This window comes from Mustela erminea, chromosome 8 (genome assembly GCF_009829155.1).
Source record: "Mustela erminea isolate mMusErm1 chromosome 8, mMusErm1.Pri, whole genome shotgun sequence".
NCBI classification, from domain to species: domain Eukaryota; kingdom Metazoa; phylum Chordata; class Mammalia; order Carnivora; family Mustelidae; genus Mustela; species Mustela erminea.
In genome coordinates, this window is record NC_045621.1 from 57,719,952 (window position 1) to 57,742,063 (window position 22,112).

A 22,112-nucleotide genomic window follows, 5' to 3' on the forward strand; every position below is an offset into this window, starting at 1 on the left:
TTTATTTTTGTGGAAGTTACACAAAAGTCTGGATTAGAGTATTTGGATGCAAGAAAATATGTAGAGAGCAATAATCTAGAATACATAGAAGAATTCGGTAATAGTGGTAAATTCTCTTCACTCATTCATTTACCGCACTGCATGTGTACCTGACATTGCAAGCCACTGGAAGAACAAAGATACTGTCTCTGCCATCTGAAATTCTGCCAAGGTCCATTTCTATATTTGATTTAGTTTAAAAAAAAAAAATGGCATTACTGATTGTTGTAAAGTCATTTCAGAGCTGAGGATCCAGGATACAAAGTATAGTGTGAGTTTATTTGAACTTCGAACTATTTAAATAGAGCTCATGTGTTTATGTGTCCAAAGAGCTGATTTTTGCTTTACTTTTGATTTTCTGCATATATATCTAGTTTATTCTTTATACATGTCTTTTTTCATCTGACTTACATGCTTGAAGCCAAAGTATAAAAATACAGAGAAGGCAGTTGTTACTGAAAGATGCCAGTTAGTTGGCACATTTCTAATGTTACCTGACATTATGATTAGGTCAGTGGATATGGTAGCTTTGAGGAGCCCAAAGATTTTGTGGGTCTAGAAGAGTGAAACAGTGATGGAGCTGTGGAGCTGCCATCAGTGCTAACAGTAAGGAAATCACATGCACTGTACCTGGCAATTCTAATATATACAGAGGCTCTGTCATGTTTGAAGAAAGATGATGTCTAAAAATTCACTTGTCAGTCATTTAGGCAAGAAGTGTTTGAACTCCTCCTATTTGCCTAGTCTTGCTAGTCACAGACAGAAATGCCAAAAAAAGAGTAAGACAAGATCCACCTCCTTTAAGGAACTGTATAACCTAGTTGGCGAAACAAGGATTTGGAGACGTTAAGCAATAGCAAACATTATAAGACAATGAGAAGTCTTAATTATATGATAAAATGAAACATTATAATTTTATGGTACAGATAAAACATGTAGGACCTTAATTTAAAAATAAAAATTCCTGGTGAGCTGAAGATAGGCTTGCAGGGACTCAACATTTAGTTCAAGTAGAGAAAGGAAAACATATTCTTAAATGCGTATTTTTGGTAAGCTATGGAGATATGTAGATTTTCTGCAAGATTTTAATGGAAAAAAATTTCTAGGCAAGAATCAAAATTATTACAGGCCACTTTGAAGAACATTATGTAAACTGAAAGCTGGGGTGCCGGGCTGATTCAGTCAGTAGAGCATGTGATCCTTGATTTGGGGGTCATGAGTTCAAGCCCCATTTGGGTGCCAAATTACATACATAGATACATATGTATATACATATATACATAAATTAACTAAGTTAGCTAAAACTGGGGTTTTGAAAGAGCATTTCATTTACTATAACCTTTTTAAAATGACATAATCATGACTACAGAAAACAGAATGCTTCCCACCATTTTGTTACTTTATTCTATCGATGGTACTTCAGTGAGAGGCATTTGCTGTATTACTCTAGTTGTGTGTATGACAGTTTCAGCAGGCAGGTTATGAACTTTAACCCTGCTTTACTCTCTGGACTTCTGTAACTTATAAAATCCTAGCTTCACAAGTCTACATCTTGGATAGTATCCCCATCCTTGAACTGTTCATTTGTTATATACACCGGATTTCAGATGCAGTGCCCACTTAGGATCTCTCTGAGTTTAGGCCCCCTATAGTTTCTCTTTACTATTGCAAGTCTCTTAAACTATATTTGTCAAGTGGCCATATATTGTCCAAGTACCTGGTTTTATATGCATTATAAAAGCTTTATAATAGACCATTGTGATTATGAATACCTTGATAGATGTTAATGTCAGTACATACAGCAATTTTTGTGAAAATGCAGCTGATAAAGCCTCCCATCTATAATTTTTAAATACCGCTCTAACAACAAAACCATAACATGAAACCAGTTAGGTTTTGCAAGAAGAGCTCTTAAAATGGAACTCACAGCCTTTCCCCCCTACCTTTAGCAGGTTAATATCTGCAGCCATTAATAATTTGGTTGGGTTGTTTGATTCTTTTTTTTTTTAGCTAAAAGGTATATAGAAACCTTTTCAGATTTCTCTTCTTCGTATAGATATTGTTCTGTTGAAATACCTTATTTTGGGGCATAAGCATCTGACTGTTGATCTCAGGTCAGGTCTTGATCTCAGGGTCACCCTGAGTTCACCCCCCGTGTTGGGCCCCACCCTGCGTGTGGAGCCTACTTAAAAACAACAACACCTGTTTTACCTTACATATATTTGTTGCTCAGGCAGACACTGCTGTATTTAGAAATTTCTATTTTAGTCCATTAGAAACTGCCAAGACCAGTCTGTATCATGTACTGAACTGATTTAAAATAAATCTACATGTTTATTTAAAAAATAGATTGTCATATGTTTTTCATCATTTGACTAAAAGTTAGAAATCAGACCATTAGTCAAGATATGTAGTAACTATCAAATGATTTCTGTGGCAAAGTCAAATTTGGCTTACATCACCTGAACAGAGTACCTTTTCTAAGAGAGGAACTTGAAATAAATTCATTTATGTTATATTACTCACCTTGGTTAAAAAAGAGTTCCTGTATTCTTTTGATGATCAGTTCTCTCTTATCATCATCTTTTATTAGATAGAAGTAGTGATTATACCATCTATACAATGGCACATGGCAGCTTAAGGTGGGGCTTATGTAGGATCAGAGAAAATGTGTGTGAGCACCCTACTCTGCCTTCTCGGTGAGAGCTAATGTCCTAGTTCCCCTAGTTTTGTTACTAGAGACTGGATTGAATGTACCTTCTTTTAATGTGTAATACTTCTGTATGACTTTTCTTTGGAGACTGGTCTTTGTTTGCAGACCCTCTGGTAGAATAATAATTGGAAGGAAGAAAAACTGTCCTCAGCCAGTTCATTCATTAAAGTTCAGAGTTTTTTCTCAAGTATAATAAATATATCAGAGACTTAAGCAAAAAAAAATGTTGATATCCGAAGCATTTTAATATGTACTTTGAAATTTCTGTGGCAGAAATTTTTATTGTTTCCAAATCTGAATTTTTTTTTAAGATTTATTCATTTATTATTTTAGAGAGCGTGCACAGCAGGGAGGGGCAGAGGGAGAGGGCAAGAGAGAATCTCAAGCAGACTCCCCCTGAATGTGGAGCCTGATCCCATAACCCTGAGATCAGGACCCAAGCCAAAATCAAGAGTTGGATGCTTAATTGAGTGGGCCACCCAGGTACCCCTCCAAATCTGAATTGTTAATCCAGCCTAGCCCTTTCCTGTTCTGGGCCTTTGTTTTTTAATTCAATATGTCATTTTTAGGATTTTTGTTTTTATAATAATGGAAGTAATTTTTGAGGAAAGGAAAAAGATGAGAAATGGCTTATCACTTTTTAAATTTTCTTCCCGGGCTTTTCAGCAAATTTGATTATTTCTAGTGATGGCTTTTCTCTGCTTCCTTCCCCCTTCCCCCTTTTAAGCCCTTTCCTCACATTTCCCATTTTTCTTTTTTCTGCTCTTCTCTAGACACCACAAAACAGAGTTCATATACTCTGCTCAGCCATGATTTTTCTTGACCCAATCATGAAATTCTGTCAGCCTTAGTAGGTTAGTACTAGCCTCCCCATACAATCTAGTTTTCTCTTACATTATAATGTGTCCTAAAAATCTCAAAATTTGTTTTGAAAACATTTGTTTTTCAGCATTATGAAATGCCTTTACATTTGATCTGTTATCTGTTGTTTTGTTTTTTGGTTGAATTATGTGGAATCTAGTTTCATACAGATATGTAATTGGGAAAGGGAAGAATATTTTAATAACCTTTTTAGAAATTGCAGCTATTCTCTTTTGATACCATGCCAAAATTCAGTAAGTAGTAGTCTGTTAATTGTTAATTGCAATATAAAAGCTGAAACCAGTGAACTTTTCTACTGCTTTAAAAGCCAGTGATCTGTTTGTACTTTAGATCTTTAACCTATGTGATTTTGTAGCATCATGAATTGGTTATTTGGAGAATATTGGAGCTATGCAGATCTTACAAATATTGACTATGATATAATGCTTAAAAATCATATTTAATATCATACTGATATCATCATAAAAGTATTTTAAGGATTGGGCCATTGTCAAGCTTACTGTAACAGGTATACATTCCCCAAGCTTTTAATTTTCACTTGGAAACTTAAATTTTTTTCATGGACAACAAATCTTGTCAGTTGTTATTTTGAAAGTGAGAAGCTAACTTCATTTGCTTTTGAGAATGTCTGAATAACCATAGCTTACATGTCAGTCATTTTTTTCAAGTGAAAATGGCATTCCATTAAAAAAGTGACTAGTTCAGCTTGCAACTCAAATAGTTGAACTAGTGCTAGTCCCCAAGACAACCTTTGTACTTTGGTATGAACAGAATTTGTCTGTATTTCCTATTTTATCTCACACTGTATTTAAAAGCTAATAACTCGGGATCAAAATTTAGTAAAATTAATAATTTTTACTGTCGAATCAAGAAGAAAGCTTAGGGCCCCTCCCTCCACCCCCCCCCCCCCCAGGGATCCTTTTTTTTTACTGAATGTGTGGCATTGAAGAGTACAGTGACTCCAGTTTAGTTCCATGGCCTCGATCATACTCAGGTGCCTGCAGTTTCACTCACTGGCACTTTCACTCACTGTTGTTTGTGCGTCATTAGTATAAAGACCAACAAAGTAAAAAAGGCAAATAACATCTAATAGTGTTGTAATAAGAGTTGACTCCATGGATTTCAGGGTCAGGGATTTGATCTTCCCCTACTTACTAGCTAATAAGTTAGCCGGTTACTGCTTCAGGGGTGCTCTAAGAAACGAGACTCCTGAATCAGAGAAAAAGATCTTTATTATACACAGCACAGCAAGCAAGAGCTTTATTATTTGCTTTGGTCCCTCCTGGGGATGGGGAAGGGTAATGCAGTGAGACCAAGATGGATGCCTGCATACACACGAGTTGCATCAAAGGTGAGAAACCCTGAGCTTGGGAGATTTATCATTTTATAGCAAACAGTCAGCAGCCTGTTCCTTGTCCAAGGGAGACATTATCTTTCAGGTTTACCCCCTGCAAACACAATCCCGAGAACTATCCCACGTAAATAACAGTCAGAGCCTTGTATTCTTGGCATATGCAGCAAAAATGTGCAGGGACACTCAGGTTCTATGTAGATTTCTCTCCCAAAAGTAGATCCCCTGAAAAGATCTCAGGACCCTGAAAAGATCTCAGGGATACTAAGCCATATTTTGGGAACCAGCTTTTACCAGATTATAATTTTCTGTTAGAAAAATACAGCTTTTTCTCAGTAAGTTACTTCTCCTTTTTTTTTTTTTTAAGAAGATTTTATTTATTCATTTGACAGACAGAGATCACAAGTAGGCAGAGAAGCCAGCAGAGAGAGGAGGAAGCAGGCTCCCTGCTGAGCAGAGAGCCTGATCCAGGACCCTGGGATCATGACCTGAGCCGAAGGCAGAGGCTTTAACCCACTGAGCCACCCAGGCACCCCAGTTACTTTTCCTTCTATTGAAATAATGTCATGCTGTAAGAATACATCTCCTGAGGAATCCTTATTTATGCAAAGAAGTTGTATTGCTTGTTCCTCAGTCCTTTTCACATTTATTAAATAATTGTTCTACATCTTTATCCTTTATGTTGTTGTTACATAAATTAACCCATTTATTATGGGCTAGCACTGTTTCAAATGGTGGAGCTCCTACTGGTCTTTCAACTATTTCAGTCTGCAGACTTTACGGTGATAGCAGAAGTGGTGCTGTAGGTCCAGGCACCACCATTTTCCCATAGGAACCACAAGGCCAGATCCCCAAAGCTCATCTTTTCACATTGGTTTTGCCGTAGAAGGAGCTAGTATACTTGGCATGCTGGTTTTTTTCAATCTTCACCATTTTCCCAAGGTGGGGCACCAGAACAGGTCCTGTATTTACCAGTGATTCCAACCCTCTTGGTGTGTTCAGCCATGTCGCCACAAACTAGATCTGAGCCTAGAGAGCTATATCCTTAGACTTGAAATCATAGTACCTATATATTGCTCCTGGTTATTTCTCTATACCTATTGTATTAAGTCTAGAACAAACTGAATTCCTATTCTAATCTGTTAAAGATAGTGTGGTGCCTGATACATTTCCTGGGGTATCCACAGAGCTCCAGACCTATAAAATGCTACATACTGTGTATTCTTTCTGACAGTTTTTAAAGGCATAAGAATATTATGGGATCTGAAATCAACAGTAAAACAACCATTTAGCTTCATTTAACCACAGAATTTCCAGCTAGCATTTTTCTCAATATTGTATTTTAACAAGCTCTTAATGGGCTTGTAGTCTCCTTAAAGATATTTTACAGAATTTGGTCGGGGAGAGGCATGGAATGCTCACCTAATTTTTCATTTGTACCTAATATGTTATACTTAGGCAGTCCTGCCGTGTTATAAACCTAAGTTTTTTTACTGAAAGATTTTTTTCTATCCAAGATGGATATCTTTTGTTTTCTCTCTCCCATTTTGTTTACCTGTGGTGGTGTTGTGATTTTTGTATTGCAACTTAATTTTCATCTTAGTAATTCCCTATCAGATAGGTTTATGCACATTATTTCTACCCCTAATTGTCTGTACTATTTAACATTAGGAACAGTATGTCTCCCTCTACATTGCATCCATATAATGTTGCAGGGGCTCACTCACTTGTCCTTACTCCTATAATGTGTCATCTGGAATTTACTTCTGCTGGATGGCCAGATAGCTGCAGTAACTCTTGCTTTCCTTCTTGCTACAGCTTATGAAATATTCTCTTCTCCTCTTGTCTTGAGGACAAAGTGGTAACTTTTTTCCTAAAGCTGAATCTAAAACTCTCTCCTTCCTACTTTTTTTCTATTTCTTTTTGACATGAAGAAGATAATACATCTTGGCATTTTATTGCCCTTTGTCAGACCTACAGTTTTGTTTTGAATTTTACTATTGCAGGAAAGTGTAATCTCACTTTCTTTAAGGTTTTATCTTACCGTAAGATCTTCTGATGCTAAGAACATCCTTGTATTTAAAAAGGAAAATGAAGGTTAGAAGTATGAACCATATTTGAGGAAAAGTAATTAGGTTATGTTTTAAAACTTGGTCTACAGTAGACAACACAAGTGAAAAGGTATTGGATCAAAAGAGATGAGGGATTATAAAGAGAGAAGGAAGGGGTGCCTGGGTGGCTCAGTGGGTTAAAGCCTCTGCCTTCAGCTCAGGTCATGATCCCAGGGTCCTGGGATCAAGCCCCGCATTGGGCTCTCTGCTCAGCAGGGAGCCTGCTTCCTCCCCTTTCTCTCTGCCTGCCTCTCTGCCTACTTGTGATCTCTGTCTTCAAATAAATAAATAAAATCTTTAAAAAAATTTTTTTTAATTTAAAAAAATAAATAAATAGGGAAGGGAGGCCTGCAAATATAGACTGTAGAAAATGAAAACTCAGTAAATTTGATGTGACAATGAATGGTAAGAAAAGTATATAATGAGAGAAGAACAGTGTACCCATGTCTGAACCCTAGAGAATGCCCACCTGTATGGCCTTGGTCAAGGGGCAATGCAAATATCAAAGCTTAAGAAGAAACCTAAATAGTTATACTGGTAGCCCAAAAAAAAAAATGTTTCAAGGAGGAGGGTATGGTCAGTGGTGTGAATACTGTCAAATCAGCAGTGAACAGAATGACAGCTTTAGGAAAAGCCAATGGATTGGTGATTAAGACTGGAAAATTATGGTGAAAGCTCAGAAAAATGAAGGAATTTTTTAAAAAAGCAAAAAATACCCTTGAGTTTGGGAGTCGGAGCTTCTGTATGAAGAATGAGTACCTAACCAGCTCTCTACAAATAGTATTAACTGTGGCAACATACACAGGAATAACTCCCCGAGGAACTGGACACTGAACTTCGCGTATTTTAGAAAGGAGTCAAATGTGGAGCAAGTAGTCACCTCAGAGTAAATTACTGATTTTCTGTAGTTCTGTCCTGAGAGTGGTCATAGTTGCAGTGGCTGAAATTGCAATAGAAAGCCCCACCATCATTCTGCCTGGAAGAAACAGGAAGGAGAATGAGCTCAGAATAAGCAGGGTCACCAGAGAGAGTGAAGGAGCCCCAGAGAGGAGAGAGCCAGAGAAGAAAGGACTCAGGCCAAGTCTCTGGATGTACCCTGAGGTCATGGATGTGCAGGGGCAAATAGGAAGCAGTTTGCAGCTAAGGCTTCTAAGACAGAAGTGGTATCTGAATTGTCCTTCATCAGGTTAATTGCCTGCAAAAACATTACCACCCTTGGCACCATGTAGCATAATGTTGCCACAACATATTCACAATGTTCAGAGTACAGCCCAAAGTTATTCAATACATAGTCTGTTCTGCCCAATTTCAACGGAACACACCAACCCTAAGTGGATCTATATAGTGAAATTGTTAGACAAGGGGTTTGAATCAGCTATGATTTAAAACCGTAACTATGCCCAGTCCTCTATTAGGATATTGTTCGGGGAGGGGAGTAGGAAGATAATTGAGGTTTTGAGAAGATGGAATTAATGATAAGATACTCTCCATTGTCATGGTTAACTTCTAATAGTAAGTTTGAGAAATAAACAATGAAATTTCAGTTAAGAAACTACTACCAGATTATTTCTAACAGCAAGTGAACTGGTTTGGCAGAACTCCAGTAAATCTGTCTAGGTTATTTTCAAATGTAAATTTCTACTTGGACATTCTTGAGCACAAAAAAAAAGGACGTACCAAAGGTTTTTTCCCAGACAAAATTTAAACATCAAAACTTGGCTTATCACTGCTTCTCAGTGAGAAATGTATTTGTTGTATGACAGGTTTTAGAATCTTAAAATTAGTTTGTGCTGGTGCAATGTGTAAATGTTACCGTTCTGTATCCACCTCACCGTTCTAACTACTACTGAGCTGCCTTGGCAGCCAAGTCCTATACTTGAGAAGTTAAGAGCCTAGACTGATGTATCTGGGGTTCCACTTGCAGGTACTCCATCTACTGGACTGTAGGCAAATTATTGGACCTCTTCAGAGCCTTATTTTCTATGGCAAACTTTAAAATCAAAGTATCTAATTTACAAGATTATGTGAGTTAAGTTAAATAATTAATAAATGCAAATTGCTTAAATAACAGCTATTTTCATAAAGATATTTTCAGTTCAACCTGGTAATGATATAACATAAAATTTGTAGTTAATATTTGAAGATGATTTTTCCAAGTCAGTTCATTTTAAATCTAGTGTTTGGAGAAGGGGTGGGACCAACTTTTATAAATTGGTCATTTAAGGTATTCATTTTTCTATTTTGCATAAAGAGCCATTCTCACAATTTGATATTTCTTCTTAAGAAAATAAATTCAGAAAGATGTGCAAAAGGAACCTAATGCACAGTTAAGTTTCAAAAGACAGACTGTAGAAAAGTATTAATCTCTCTTAGCTTCAAATTAACTTAATAGAATTGAAATTATAGTCATTGTGACAGTACTGGTAAAGGATTTTAACTTTTTTTTTTTAAAAGAATGTTTTATTGTAGCATTGATAAACCAGAATCCTGTGAAGAACTTGGAAGTAATTGGGGTATTTAATTTTATCCTTATATTGTTTATTTTCTTGCTGCTTCCTTCAGAACCCTGGAATGGGTCCCATTTTGCCTTGAAATTGTTCCTGCACTGGCAGTAAGTTTGCCTGGCACACTGTGTCATGCCAAACAGACAAGACTTGTAGGATTTGTGTTCCTCTTGCTTTGCTAGATTTTCAGTAATATTAATGAGGGTGAGAGAACCATGGATTTCACACATCCACGAATTCTTATAATTATAGTTTTCTTATATTTTTTTATTTGCCTTTTGTCCTCAAACTTTTTTTACTATGCCTTTATATTCCCATCAAGTCTCTTTTTTGTAATTTTTTGGTCATTCTTTCCACCTTAATCTCTTCCTTGTCTCAGCCCTTTTCTCACTTTCTCCCTGTTTTAGCCATATTCAGTGCTTGACTTTACCGTAACATCTTTGTCTCAGTATATCTAAAACTGTTTAAAAATACTCAACCTCAGTTTCTCCTTTAACATTTCATTCTTCGTTTCAGTAATCTAAGTGATAAGTGAATTCTTGTTTTCAGATTGTTTTTCTACTGCTCATTTATTTCTCCTTTTTTTTTTTTTAAAGATTTTATTTATTTATTTGACAGAGAGATCACAAGTAGGCAGAGAGAAAGGAGGAAGCAGGCTCCCTGCTGAGCAGAGAGCCTGATGCGGGGCTCAATCCCAGGACCCTGGGATCATGACCTGAGCTGAAGGCAGAGACTTAACCCAGAGCAACCCAGGCACCCCTCTCCTTTTTCTTTTTTCTTTCTTTCTTTTTATTTTATTTCTGGAAAGAAGAGGGTGGAGGACATGCAGGAGCAGGAGGGAGGGGCAGAGAAAGAGGGAGAGGCAGACACCCTGCTGAGTAGGGAGGCTGAATGCAAGGATTGATGCCAGGACCCTGGGATCATGACTTGAGCGGAAGGCAGAGCTCTCTCCCTGGCTGAGCCAGCCAGGCTTCCATTTCTCATTTTTCTGTAGAAGACTTATCAAGCACAGTTTATATTTTCTTTACTAATCCATCCTATCTTATCCTGGTTTTTTTCTTGAATTACATTGTTCTAAGTAAGAGCATAGCTTTCTTTTCTATCTTAAAAGTATACTTTTAGGGGCGCCTGAGTGGCTTAATCGGTTAAGTGTCTGCCTTGGGCTCGAGTCATAATCTCGGGGTCCTGGGATGGAGTCCTGAATGGGACTCCCTGCTGAGTGGCAAGTTGGCTTCTCCTCTCGTTGCCCCTCCTCCACACTCTTGCTCTCTCTTGCCCTCTCAAATAAAATCTTTAAAAGTAAGTATATAAAATCATAATTTTACCAAGCCTCATTCAGAAACAAAATCAAGTATTGGCTACACTCAGTTTCCTCAGCCATCTAAAAATAAATATTCCTTTTGCATCAACTAAATTTTAGAGGGAATCTTTGGTATGAACACTGAAATAGAATGATAGTCATTGTTGTAGTTCAAAATGTGTCATTGCAGACTTACCGCTTTATTTAGTGTTAGCCTTTTAAAGTTTAAATCCCATATAAGAGTGATACATTGTATTAATGAATATAGTATTATCTTTAAAAGTTTCATAACAAAGTTTAATTTCCTAACCTCAGTTGCTTAAAATTTTTAAGAAAAAACATAATTTTGAACTTAAATTTTATTGCATTTCCCCCTGCTTTATGGAGGTATAATTATCAAATAGAAAATGTATATATTTTCAGTTTACAATATGATATACTTTTTAAAAATTATTTATTTGAGAGAGAGAGAAGGGCTGGGAGAGGCAGAGAGAAAGAGAATTTCAAGCACACTTCCTGTTGGTTCTCAATCTCATGACCCTGAGGTCATGACCTCAGCCAAAATCAAGAGTCATACAATGATACATACAGTGGGGTAGTATTAACTACAATCACTGTGCTGTACATGACTTCATACATCTTCAGAACTTACTCATCCTGCATGACTGAAACTTTGTACTCTTTGACCGACATCCCTCCACCATTTCTCCCACCACCACTACCACCCCGAACCCTGGCAACTACCATTCTACTCTTCTACTCTGTAATTCTATGATTTTGGCTTCTTTACAGTCCACATATAAGTGAGATCATTCAATATTTGTCTTTCTGTGCCTGCTTCATTAGGATGATGTCCTCCACATCCATGTTGCCTTAAATGACATGATTTCCTTTTTTTTTTTTTTAAGGTTGATATATTCATTGTGTGTGTGTGTGATTTAGGGATACTGACCCTTCGCATAGTTGAAAATCTACATATAATTTTTGACTTCCCAAAAACACAACTACTAGTAGCCTACTGTTGACCAGAAGCCTTACTGATAACATAGTCGACTAACATATTTTATATATGTATTATATACTGTATTCTTTGAGTAAAATAAGCTATAGAAAATAAAATATTAAGAAAATCATAAGGAAAATACATTTACAGAAGTATACTGGATATACTGAAAGAAATCTGCGTAGAAGTGGACCTGCACAGTTCAAACCAATGTTGTTCAAGGATCAACTGTACAATATTCCATTGTGTATGTGTGTGTGTAATATATATATATATATATATATATACACACATAGTACATTTTGTATATGTATTCATCTGATTGTGGACACTGAGGTTGAATCCATATTTTGGTAATTGTAAGTTTTCTTTATTTTTCAAATTGGTTTATAAAAGGCTTTCACTTTTAGTGCTAAATATTAAAAAAAGGCAAGCATTGGTGGAAACCTACATTTCTTTCTTTTAAGATATTGATACCTAACAGATCCTGGACTCCCAACATACACACACACTCACACACACACAAAGTTTTCCATTATCTTTGCATGAAGAATAAATCTGGTTTGGGACTAACAAAAATATTAGCCACTTTTTCTTTTCCCTCCTTAAATATCATTGCATATTCAACTGGCCCTGGAACATATATTTTTTTATATGATACCCATCTATGAGAAACTTAAACTGATTTACACTAAAACAAAATTCTCCCAATTCACATAAGAGGCAATTTAAGGAATCATTTCACAACATCTTTCAACTGTTTTAAATGGGTTTATCTTAATGATTTAGTTGAATGACTTATCCAGCGCCATAGTGGAAGTGTAAATGAAAAGTACGACGTGTAAAGCTCTTATTTCAGTATTCATTCCACAAGTTCGGCATTTCCAAACTAGTACTTGGAACATTTTATAATGTTAAGTATTTTAAGTTTTAGTACCTCAAAATAAACTCATTTGTTGAATGATTTAACGTTTAAAGTCTCCTAAAATATAATGTTCAAAGTTCCCTTGCTTTCTTATTTGAAGTTGCAGTAGCTTCAGCTTCCTGCAGTGCAGGGTCCGCTTGGATAATAGTTGAGAATAGAAAGAAAAGTACAAGTTATCTCTTTTAATGTTTACTTACTCTCTGGGATGCTCCACGAACTGCATGGTCTTTATTAAGTAAAGTAATTTAGCACTGAAAAGCAAGTCTTGAGTTTCTGGGGATAATGTTGGAGTTGCCATTGACAACACTAATTCTACATCTTTTGAAAAATAAATGACTGTTTTCAGAAAGTTGTGTCAAATAGCTACAGTAGAAAATAGCACTGATGGATTATACCCATTCTAGATAAACCCTGCTTCCCAATGTCAGAACTGCTCACCATTTTTGTCATTTGTTGAACTAACATATTAAAATATCCCTTTTGAAATTTTTTGGGGGGATGCTGGAGACCAGAAATTTTCATTCAGACTATATCAAAAGATTTATTTGCTATAAATGACAGAAGATGCACTGTATTGCTTAGTACAATTGTAATGTTTTTCTTCAACAACAATAATAATAATAGTATGCAGGGGCCTTGTTCCTAATCCCAAAAAAGTTGAAGACCTTAAATTTATGTACTTCATGGAAATTTCTCAGTAAGAGAGTCCTCCTTTTACCCCCTACCATTAAATCTTTTCCAGATAAATTCACCCACACCAGTTATCAAATTTAAATGTCAGAGGGCCACCTGGGTGGCTCAACCTGTTAAGCGGCTGCCTTCAGCTCAAGTCATGACCCAGGGTCCTGGGATTGAGCCCTGTAAAGGGCTCCCTGCTCAGTGGGGAGTCTGCTTCTCCCTCTCCCTGCTGCTCCCCTCCAGCTTCTACCCCTACTCGTGCATGTACCTGCACTTTCTCTCAAATAAATACATAAATAAAATCTTTTTTAAAAAATCTAAATGTAGAGTAGTGGGGTGACACAGGTTATTTGCCAGACCCTAAAAAGAATGATACTCTTTTCCTTCGTCTTCCTTCACCTTCATCTCATCTCCACTCCCACCCCCTTTGTTTTTAAGATTCCTTTAACATCAGAAGCAATCATTCCAGGTACTGATCCCCAAATGAGTCCTTTGGAAAACGAAATAGTCTTTATGACTTTCTGTAAATATCTTAATTTAAAGGTTAAAATTACAGAGCACAGCTTGAACACCACAGGTTTGAGCTGAGTGGGTCTGCTTCTATGTGGATTCTTTTTTAACAAATACAATACTGTAAAGGTATTTTCTCTTCCTCCTGATTTTTGTAGTAACATTTTCCCTAGCTTTGTTACAAGAATACAGTGTATAACATACAAAATATCCGTTTCTGTTATGTGTAAGGCTTCTAGTCAATAGTAGGCTCTTGGTAATTAAGTTTTGGGGGAGTCAAAAATTACACATGGACAGACGACTGGGTGGCTCAGAGGGTTAAGCCTCTGCCTTTGGCTCAGGTCAAGATCTCAGGACCTGGGATCAGCCTCGCATTGGACTCTCTGCTTTGCAGGGAGCCTCCTTCCCCCTCTCTCTCTGCCTACTGCTCTGCCTACTTGTGAGATATCTCCCTCTCTCTCTCTCTCTCTGTCAAATAAATAAATAAAATCTTTTTTAAAATTACACATTGATTTTATATATGGGGGTTGACACTTCTAACTCCACATAGTTCAAAGGTCAACAGTACTTCTTTTTGGTCCTTTCTGGCTCCTAATAAAATAATTTTGTTTCATATTAGAATTTCTAATAGTAAATTTTTAAAGGAGACTAGTCATTTCATTTAATCATATTTTATTTTGATTTAACATAAAGTTGTCAAGTGTTTCTGTCCTCTTAATATTACCTTTTCTCTAATTTTGCTGATACAAATTTAATATAATTAAATATAATTTAATATATTTATAATATGATTTACTATATAGTATAGTACAGATAATTTAATATATAATTTATTTAATATATAATTTATTATATAATTATATACAAATAATGTTTATATATCTTTTAATATATTTAATATGTTTATATTAAATATAGTTTATATATCTTATATATTTATATAATATAATTTAATGTAATATCTTTTATTTTTTTAAGTATGCTCTATACCCAATATGAACTCATGACCCTCAAGATCAAGAGTCACATGCTCTGCTGTGTGAGTCAGCCAGGCACCCCTTAATAAAGTATATATATAACATATATAATATAGTTTGCTTTCATACTTGTGTCATCCTGAATGGTTGGCTGTCTTAAAATGTTGCCTTTTTTCCTCGTCCACACTAAAACCCGTTGAGTGTTTAACTGTACATAACAGTAATGAAAAACCTTGTATACTGCTTTTAAAAACAAACTGTAAAAATGTCTTCTACTGTGACTGCTTTGCAAGCTCAGTAAAATGCTTTTAATCCAGAAGAAGATATGGCCTAAATGTTTTCCAGACAGAAAGTATGCAGCAGCAAATGGTATTTATTTTACCTTAGTGTGACAACATGAAGTATATAAAATCACAAATTGTTTGGGTTGCCGAGATTTTATTTTATTAATTAAAGGAATACTGTATTTTAGAAATGTTAAGCAAACACTCTTAAGAAAACCTAGAATAGTAAAGCAATAAACTAAAGTAAATTGGGGATGCCTGGGTGGCTGAGTGGGTTAAAGCCTCTGCCTTCAACTCAGGTCATGGTCTCAGGGTCCTGGGATCAAGGCCCGAGCCCCGCATCGGCCTCTCTGCTCAGCAGGGAGCCTGCTTCCGCCTCTCTCTCTGCCTACTTGTGATCTCTGCCTGTCAAAAAAATAAATAAATCATTTTAAAAATAAAAAATTTTTAAAAACTGAAATAAATTGGAGAAGATAATAATTTTTTTTAAAAAATCGGAATCAAGGCTTTTTCTTAACAAATGAAACTCCTAAGAAACTGAAAGAACTTAAAACAAAATTAAAAGGATTTGTACTCAGATGATAAGAAACAGTGAGATAAAATCATCAATTTTAATAATGGCTACAGTGACCAAATACAAATGTCGCTAAATACAAATGTCCATGGTTTTAGTTTGAACTTAAATAAGACCTATAAAGTTTTGGTAGACTTATAATTTATAAAGACATCTTCAAATCTTTGAATTTGTCAGTTTGTGTCTTTAGAAGATACACAGTTTTCTAGGTATGATTAACAATTTTTTTAAAAAATCCAAACCATGCAATGGATTTATTACATGTTCTTTAATGTCAGAATAAATGTAATACCAGAATAAGCCACAGGGTGGGAGTGAAAGGCAAGAACTTAGCTTCAGAAAGTAGCTTAAATACATCGTTGTGCTAGCTTTAATATGCTTGTTAAATACTAAGGTGCTGTAGCTTGGTTTTCTTTCTTCCTCTATATATAGCTGCATTCCTCAGCAAAGAATATATAACAAAATACAAAAACATTGATTTAAACATCTAGGCCAATAATGGGAAAGAAGTAATTGCACATACTACAGGTTTTTTCCCTAGTTGCTGGTCATGCCAGGTGCTTGATAATCAAAGTAACAATTTTAATCCGTACTTGAATTTGAAAGTTCTTGAATTGTCAGTACTGGAAATAGTAATTACAGAAGTTACCAGAAATACTTCTTGTCTCCATCCTATTTTTCTACCTTAATTTTCCTTTTTCCTGATTGTTCTCATTTAAAGAAAAAAAAATTATATATATCTATAAGCTACCTAAATATACTTTTCCATGAGGAAGGTGAATTTTCCATTGTATTTTCTGTTAACCCATTCTCATTTGAGTTTAGAAGCAATTTAAAGTGGTGATTATTTTGTATCTTTAAGGTAAGAAGACAAGAGGTTTCTTCTCCTAGAAAAGAAACTTCACCAAGGAGTCTTGGCATTCCTTTATTCCATGAAAGGTAGTTCTATATCTTTTTTTTGCCAACTCTAAATATCATGAATTTTGAAATATATTTTTATTTACATATTTTTAAACTTTGAAATTGTAACAGAATAACAGCCCTTTAGAACTAGAAGAGACCAACCCAAGGCTCCTCCAGGTTAAAATGACATATATAAGTCATACAGTGAATAGCAAAGATGGATTTAAAAACTAAATTAAAGCTCTAATATTTAATAAAATATTATGTCACATTATTTTATATGGACAGATTTTAATGTAAAATGAGGAACATTTAATTTTCTTCTATTTAAAATGCTTACTGAGAACAAAAATCAATACATTGAAATTTCTAATGTGAGAATGAGATAACCAGCAAAAGTGTGATTTATGAACAAGTAGATATGCTAGTCTGTGCTACATGTATGTATCAGAACTGTTTTTTTTTGGTTTTTGGTTTTTTTTTTGGTATTAGAACTTTTAATTTGTTGCTTACTTTGTGCCTTTGTTCCTGGTTCTCCAAACATTAAAGTAATTCTTTAGGAAATTTTCTAGGATTTTAAAATAATTTTTTTTAACTTTAACCTTTCAGTAATTATTTTGTGGTATATAAAATGGTGCTATTTAAGTTTAATAATGATTAAAAAATATTTGAAGATAAAGCTTTATATTTTAAAATATTTATTTTTAGGGCTAATATAGAGAAGACTTTCCAGGATCTAAAAGAAGAATTTCATAGATTATGCATGCTAGCAAAAGCACAAAAAGACCACTTAAGCAAACTTAATGTACCAGCCACTGCAACTGGTAAGGTTTGATTTAACACACAGTAATATTAATTTGATTGATTTAAATTTATTTCTTTTTGATTATGAAAATATTTCTAAATGCTTATGAAGTGCTAAGGATCTGCTGGGAAAGTGCTGTCCAAGTTCTGTACTGTATTACATTATCTAAAGATTGGCTTTTTTTCTTTATTGTGTGTGGGACTTTATAGAATGAATTGAGTGATGTAATAACTAATCATCTGAATGAGAAGTCCCACCTTGGAAGAAGTACAAAACAAATATAGAAAGTCTTTCTCAAGGTTTTCAGTTGCTATTTGGGGGTTTAATTGAACATTAATTTATAGGTTAGTAAGCAACCGTGAACTACCATATATAAGCTAAGTAAAATTATAACATCAGGTTTGTTTTTAACTTCTGCTTGAAAGTTGATTGAACACTGGATTTTTTTAATTCGGTTTCAGAAATAAACATTTCACATTTCATGAGGCCAGTTCTGTTGGAGATATGAAGTACAAATTTAGTATAAAATATAACTTAAAAGGAACATCTGTCTTACACATGTGTTACAGTGTGTGTTTTAAAACCTTTACCCTTTCCTAAAACCCCAGCCTGGTGTTTGCTTCAGTCGTTCATATGAATAGCAAAATGTCAGGGATTGAATCTGGCTACCAAGCACTTCTGTAAACAAAAGGAAGGTAAACTGATCATTTAAAATGATAAATTCTCCTTTACCTTTGTGATTTGAGATATTCTGCGTACCATTCCCAGGAGATGTGATTTACAGTTTTCACTCTGAAAGATGTTGCAGCAGTGCTGTTACCCCTTTAATTAAAGATCACTTTCCATTTCTAACAGCTCTTATATCTGGTCTATTTAAAAATCATTTTATAGTGTAAATTTACTTTTTGCATACTACTACCACTTTATTTTCAGAAAAGGTACACAGTGTGGTAGAGAAGCAAAACAGTCTGTGTAGACTGACATCATTTATTTCTTCCCCTTTCCCTTCTACCTCCCCTAAAAGAACTCTAATTCTTTCACCTGAATCTTTGTCGTTTTCATGAAAAATTCATCTTTTGTGTAGACTCAAGGTAAGAAGAATTATTTTTATTTAAAATGTACTAGCTATAGAGATGCATTACATAGAATTCATAAACATTGTTTTTTTAACATCAGCATCTTTTCAAAACACTGTAATGGTGATATATTCATTGTTACACAGAGAACCTACCCCATTATCAATGGCTTAATACTTTGACCATTTTTAAATTGCACAGGTCTAAATCTGAGTATGTATCTGTCAACTAGGACACTGAGTGTTTAACTTCAATTTCTTCCCCACTAAAACTGCTTCCTAATGTTATTTTTATGTTTTATATTAAACATGTCACAAATAATAAATACAACATTATTCTTGAAATATTCTAGATCTGTGTCCCACAGACTCCAGGAAGTTTTGCTGGGTCCAAACAAAGACCAAAATATTAAGTAGTATTCTGATAGTAGTAGGTCAAAAAGGGAAAGAAAGAAATATTTTGGGAAAAGATGACTATTCAGACTTTATAAGGATGAACATTACATTGAATAAAAATTTAAAGAAACCACTTCCAATGTGATTTGCATAATACAGCTGGAAATTAGTATTATTGTCCCCATATTATTTTTTGTGAAAATTTGACTTTCACTTCTAGATAAATAAACAATATGATTCATGACAATTGCTGAGTTAGTAGAATTGTACAGTTCCTTTTCCATTTTTCTTCTCGTTCACTTACAGCAATAATCTTGTGAAGGGATAAAGATAAATGTATGTTTAAGCAAATGTGGCTTCATAAAAAGTATTATTTGGTCCATAAGGAGGGTCCTATTTCAGGAGAGATCACGAGAGTAAAATATAGGATTACAGGTTACAAACAACCATCAGATCTTTTTCTTTTGTCAGTATGTAAGGTAATTAAACCAAGAAGTAGTCTAAATGGACAGCCTGTACTTAAAATTTAGAAATCTAAAAATGTTTCTCATTTTGTTTTTTTTTTTCCTTGCGAAAATAAGTGTTCTTGAAATAAACAAAATAGAAAAGCAATTTGCTCCCCCTGATCATGTTTCTCAGTGTCAGGATGACAAGTACTTTTCTGTACCTCGTTTAATTTTTTTTTTTTTTTTTTTAGTAACTCATTGCTGAAACAGATTAGTTCAGAAAATTACTTTAATGTGGCTGAAGTATGCCTGCTAACTATACAAAAAGAAAATACCTGCTTTATTTTAGCTGTTTTGAGTTTTCTAGGTTTTATTCACAAAGGGGATAGGTCAGCTACTGGAAAAGAAATTCATAACACATTTCTATCATTTTGGAGGCTCTTCTGTACATATAGAAAGCAACATGTTGGATTTAGCTTAGTGGTTCAGACCACAGGCTCTAGAATTAGGTTGCCTGGGTTCCAGTACCAGATCTACCACTCACTCATTAGCTGTGAAGCCTTAGAAGTAATCTCTTCATGTCTCAGTTTCTTCACATGTAGAGTGGGGATACTATAGTGCCTACCGTGTGATTATTTTGAGTATGAAATGAATTAAGGCATATACAATAATTATAACAGTGCATGGCACATAGAAGTGCTATTATTAGTGTTAATAGTTGTCATTATCATCAGTAGCAGATTCTTCATCATCCTTCCTGTTCTTGTGAACATCATTTTGATAAGCATTTCCTCCTCACTGTTAGGGAATTTGGTTACCTCAACATTTGATTTTCCTGATTTGTTTTTTGCAATTAGCAAATGTTACCTACAAAGAAAGTACTATTTCCTAGAATTTCCTGCTACTGTTATGTCTACTATCAAGAAAAATAACTCGAGTTAATGGACTTTAAGACACCTCCAAGGACAAAGAAATCCTGCCAAACAGTTGAGCTTGGTCTCAGTTACTGTACCACTCCCAGTCACAGACAGGTTATCTGGTGAATGTAAACTGTCATACTATGCTCTGTTGGGAACAGAATACAAATTCATTTAGAATACATTTGTGGACAGGGTAATGGGGTTAAGTGGGAGACAAAACATAGCTGAAGATCTTAAGAAGCCTACTTTAATGGGATAAGGACAGTATACTTGGAAACATAATGCAAGGTGTTTAACCCTCAGGGCCACCCAAGAATCATGCCTAAAACAGTCTTGGGGAGCCAGAGATAGCTGTGAGAGAAATTAATGTCTACAACCAAGAAATGAGGGACAAATAAGAGTTAGGTAAAAAGTAGTTGGAGAGGACACTGCAGTCAGTCTGCACAGTGTGCACACAGGCCCAAAGGCAGGAAAGCATGGCTGTTTTGGAGAACTGTGCAAAGTTCCCCACCATTAGAGTTTGGTGAAAGGTAAGAGCATGGAGAGGCGACCAGGGGCTGGTCATGAACAGTTCTATATGACTTTTCTGAGGGATGAGGCTTTGGAGAGCCATGAAAAGATTTTATTAGGAAGGTAATGACCTTCCTAATGACCAGATTTGTATTTCCAAAAAAAAAAAAAAAAAAAAGTAGGGAGCACTGTAGAGAATGAATTGGATATGAGCTAAATTTAGAGGCAAAGAAGCAGTTCAAAGGCTGTTGTAAACGAATAAGATGGTATGGACTAAAGAGAGGTAGTAAGTATATAAGAAGATAAACCAAACAAGTTTGTTGCACTGTACTGCCATCATGACCAAGCAGAAAATACCTCGTGTTGGAATGTGCTGTGGCAAAAGATGGAAAGGTGGCATGAGACTGCAAGGACCAGAGGGAAAGGAACTGACATTTGTTAAGTGCCTGCTAACCTGGACAATTGTGCTGGGGGCTCGCTGTTTCCTCAGTGTCCTTGGGAAAGCTTCCTTTTGTGAGGGTCCAACTTCTCTGGTGACTGCCTTTTTAAAGTGATTTTTTTTTTTTTATTAAATTTCTACCTTTCGTCCATTTAATGAAAATCACACATTACCAATCTCCAGCCTTAACTGTCTTCTTGGGTAAAATTATGGAGCACAGTTTAGCTTTTTCTGATGTCTCAGGATCATCAACATGGAGAGTGCTTTGATCATTGTTTTTTTTGCATCGAGAAATGTAGCTCTTACTGGCCCTACACCAGAGTATAGTGTTTTCTGAGTTGTTATATCTGCCTTTTTGTTTTTCTTGTCTCCTCTTATGCTTTTAGCTCTTGTTGATAGCTATATCTGTCTTCAACAACTCCTATCCCTACCTTTTGATTTGCTGCTTCTAACCAGCTCTGAGCTAGGGAAATATCACCAAGCTTGTTAGAATAAATCTAAAAAGAGAATAAGAGCAAAATGCATGTATCTGTGGGCCTTTTGGCTCTAATTCTGACTCCTCAGAAGCTCTATTTACTTACTTTCTAGCTTTTGCCTGTGTCCTAGAGAGCTGAATTTGTTCTAGAGAGCTGAATTTGTTCGAGAAGCAGCTTCTTGTTAAATGAGCTACAGAGGCCATGGTATCCTACCTGATACCTACCTACTATCTTCAGAGGTCTGCATATAAAATGAGAGAATTATATATTCACATACAGTTTTCTGAACAT

The 22,112-nt window shown here is 35.3% G+C and overlaps 1 protein-coding gene across 8 annotated transcripts in view; it reads left to right on the top strand.

Moving 5' to 3' along the window:
- Positions 1-22,112, top strand: part of TANK (TRAF family member associated NFKB activator) — an 88,424-nt gene that overhangs the window by 60,837 nt on the left and 5,475 nt on the right. For all 8 annotated transcript variants that reach the window (XM_032355729.1, XM_032355733.1, XM_032355727.1 and 5 more), the window contains 2 exons: positions 16,714-16,790; positions 17,463-17,578. In XM_032355729.1, the coding sequence (XP_032211620.1) occupies positions 16,714-16,790; positions 17,463-17,578 (193 nt within the window). The remainder of the gene's footprint in view (positions 1-16,713; positions 16,791-17,462; positions 17,579-22,112) is intronic.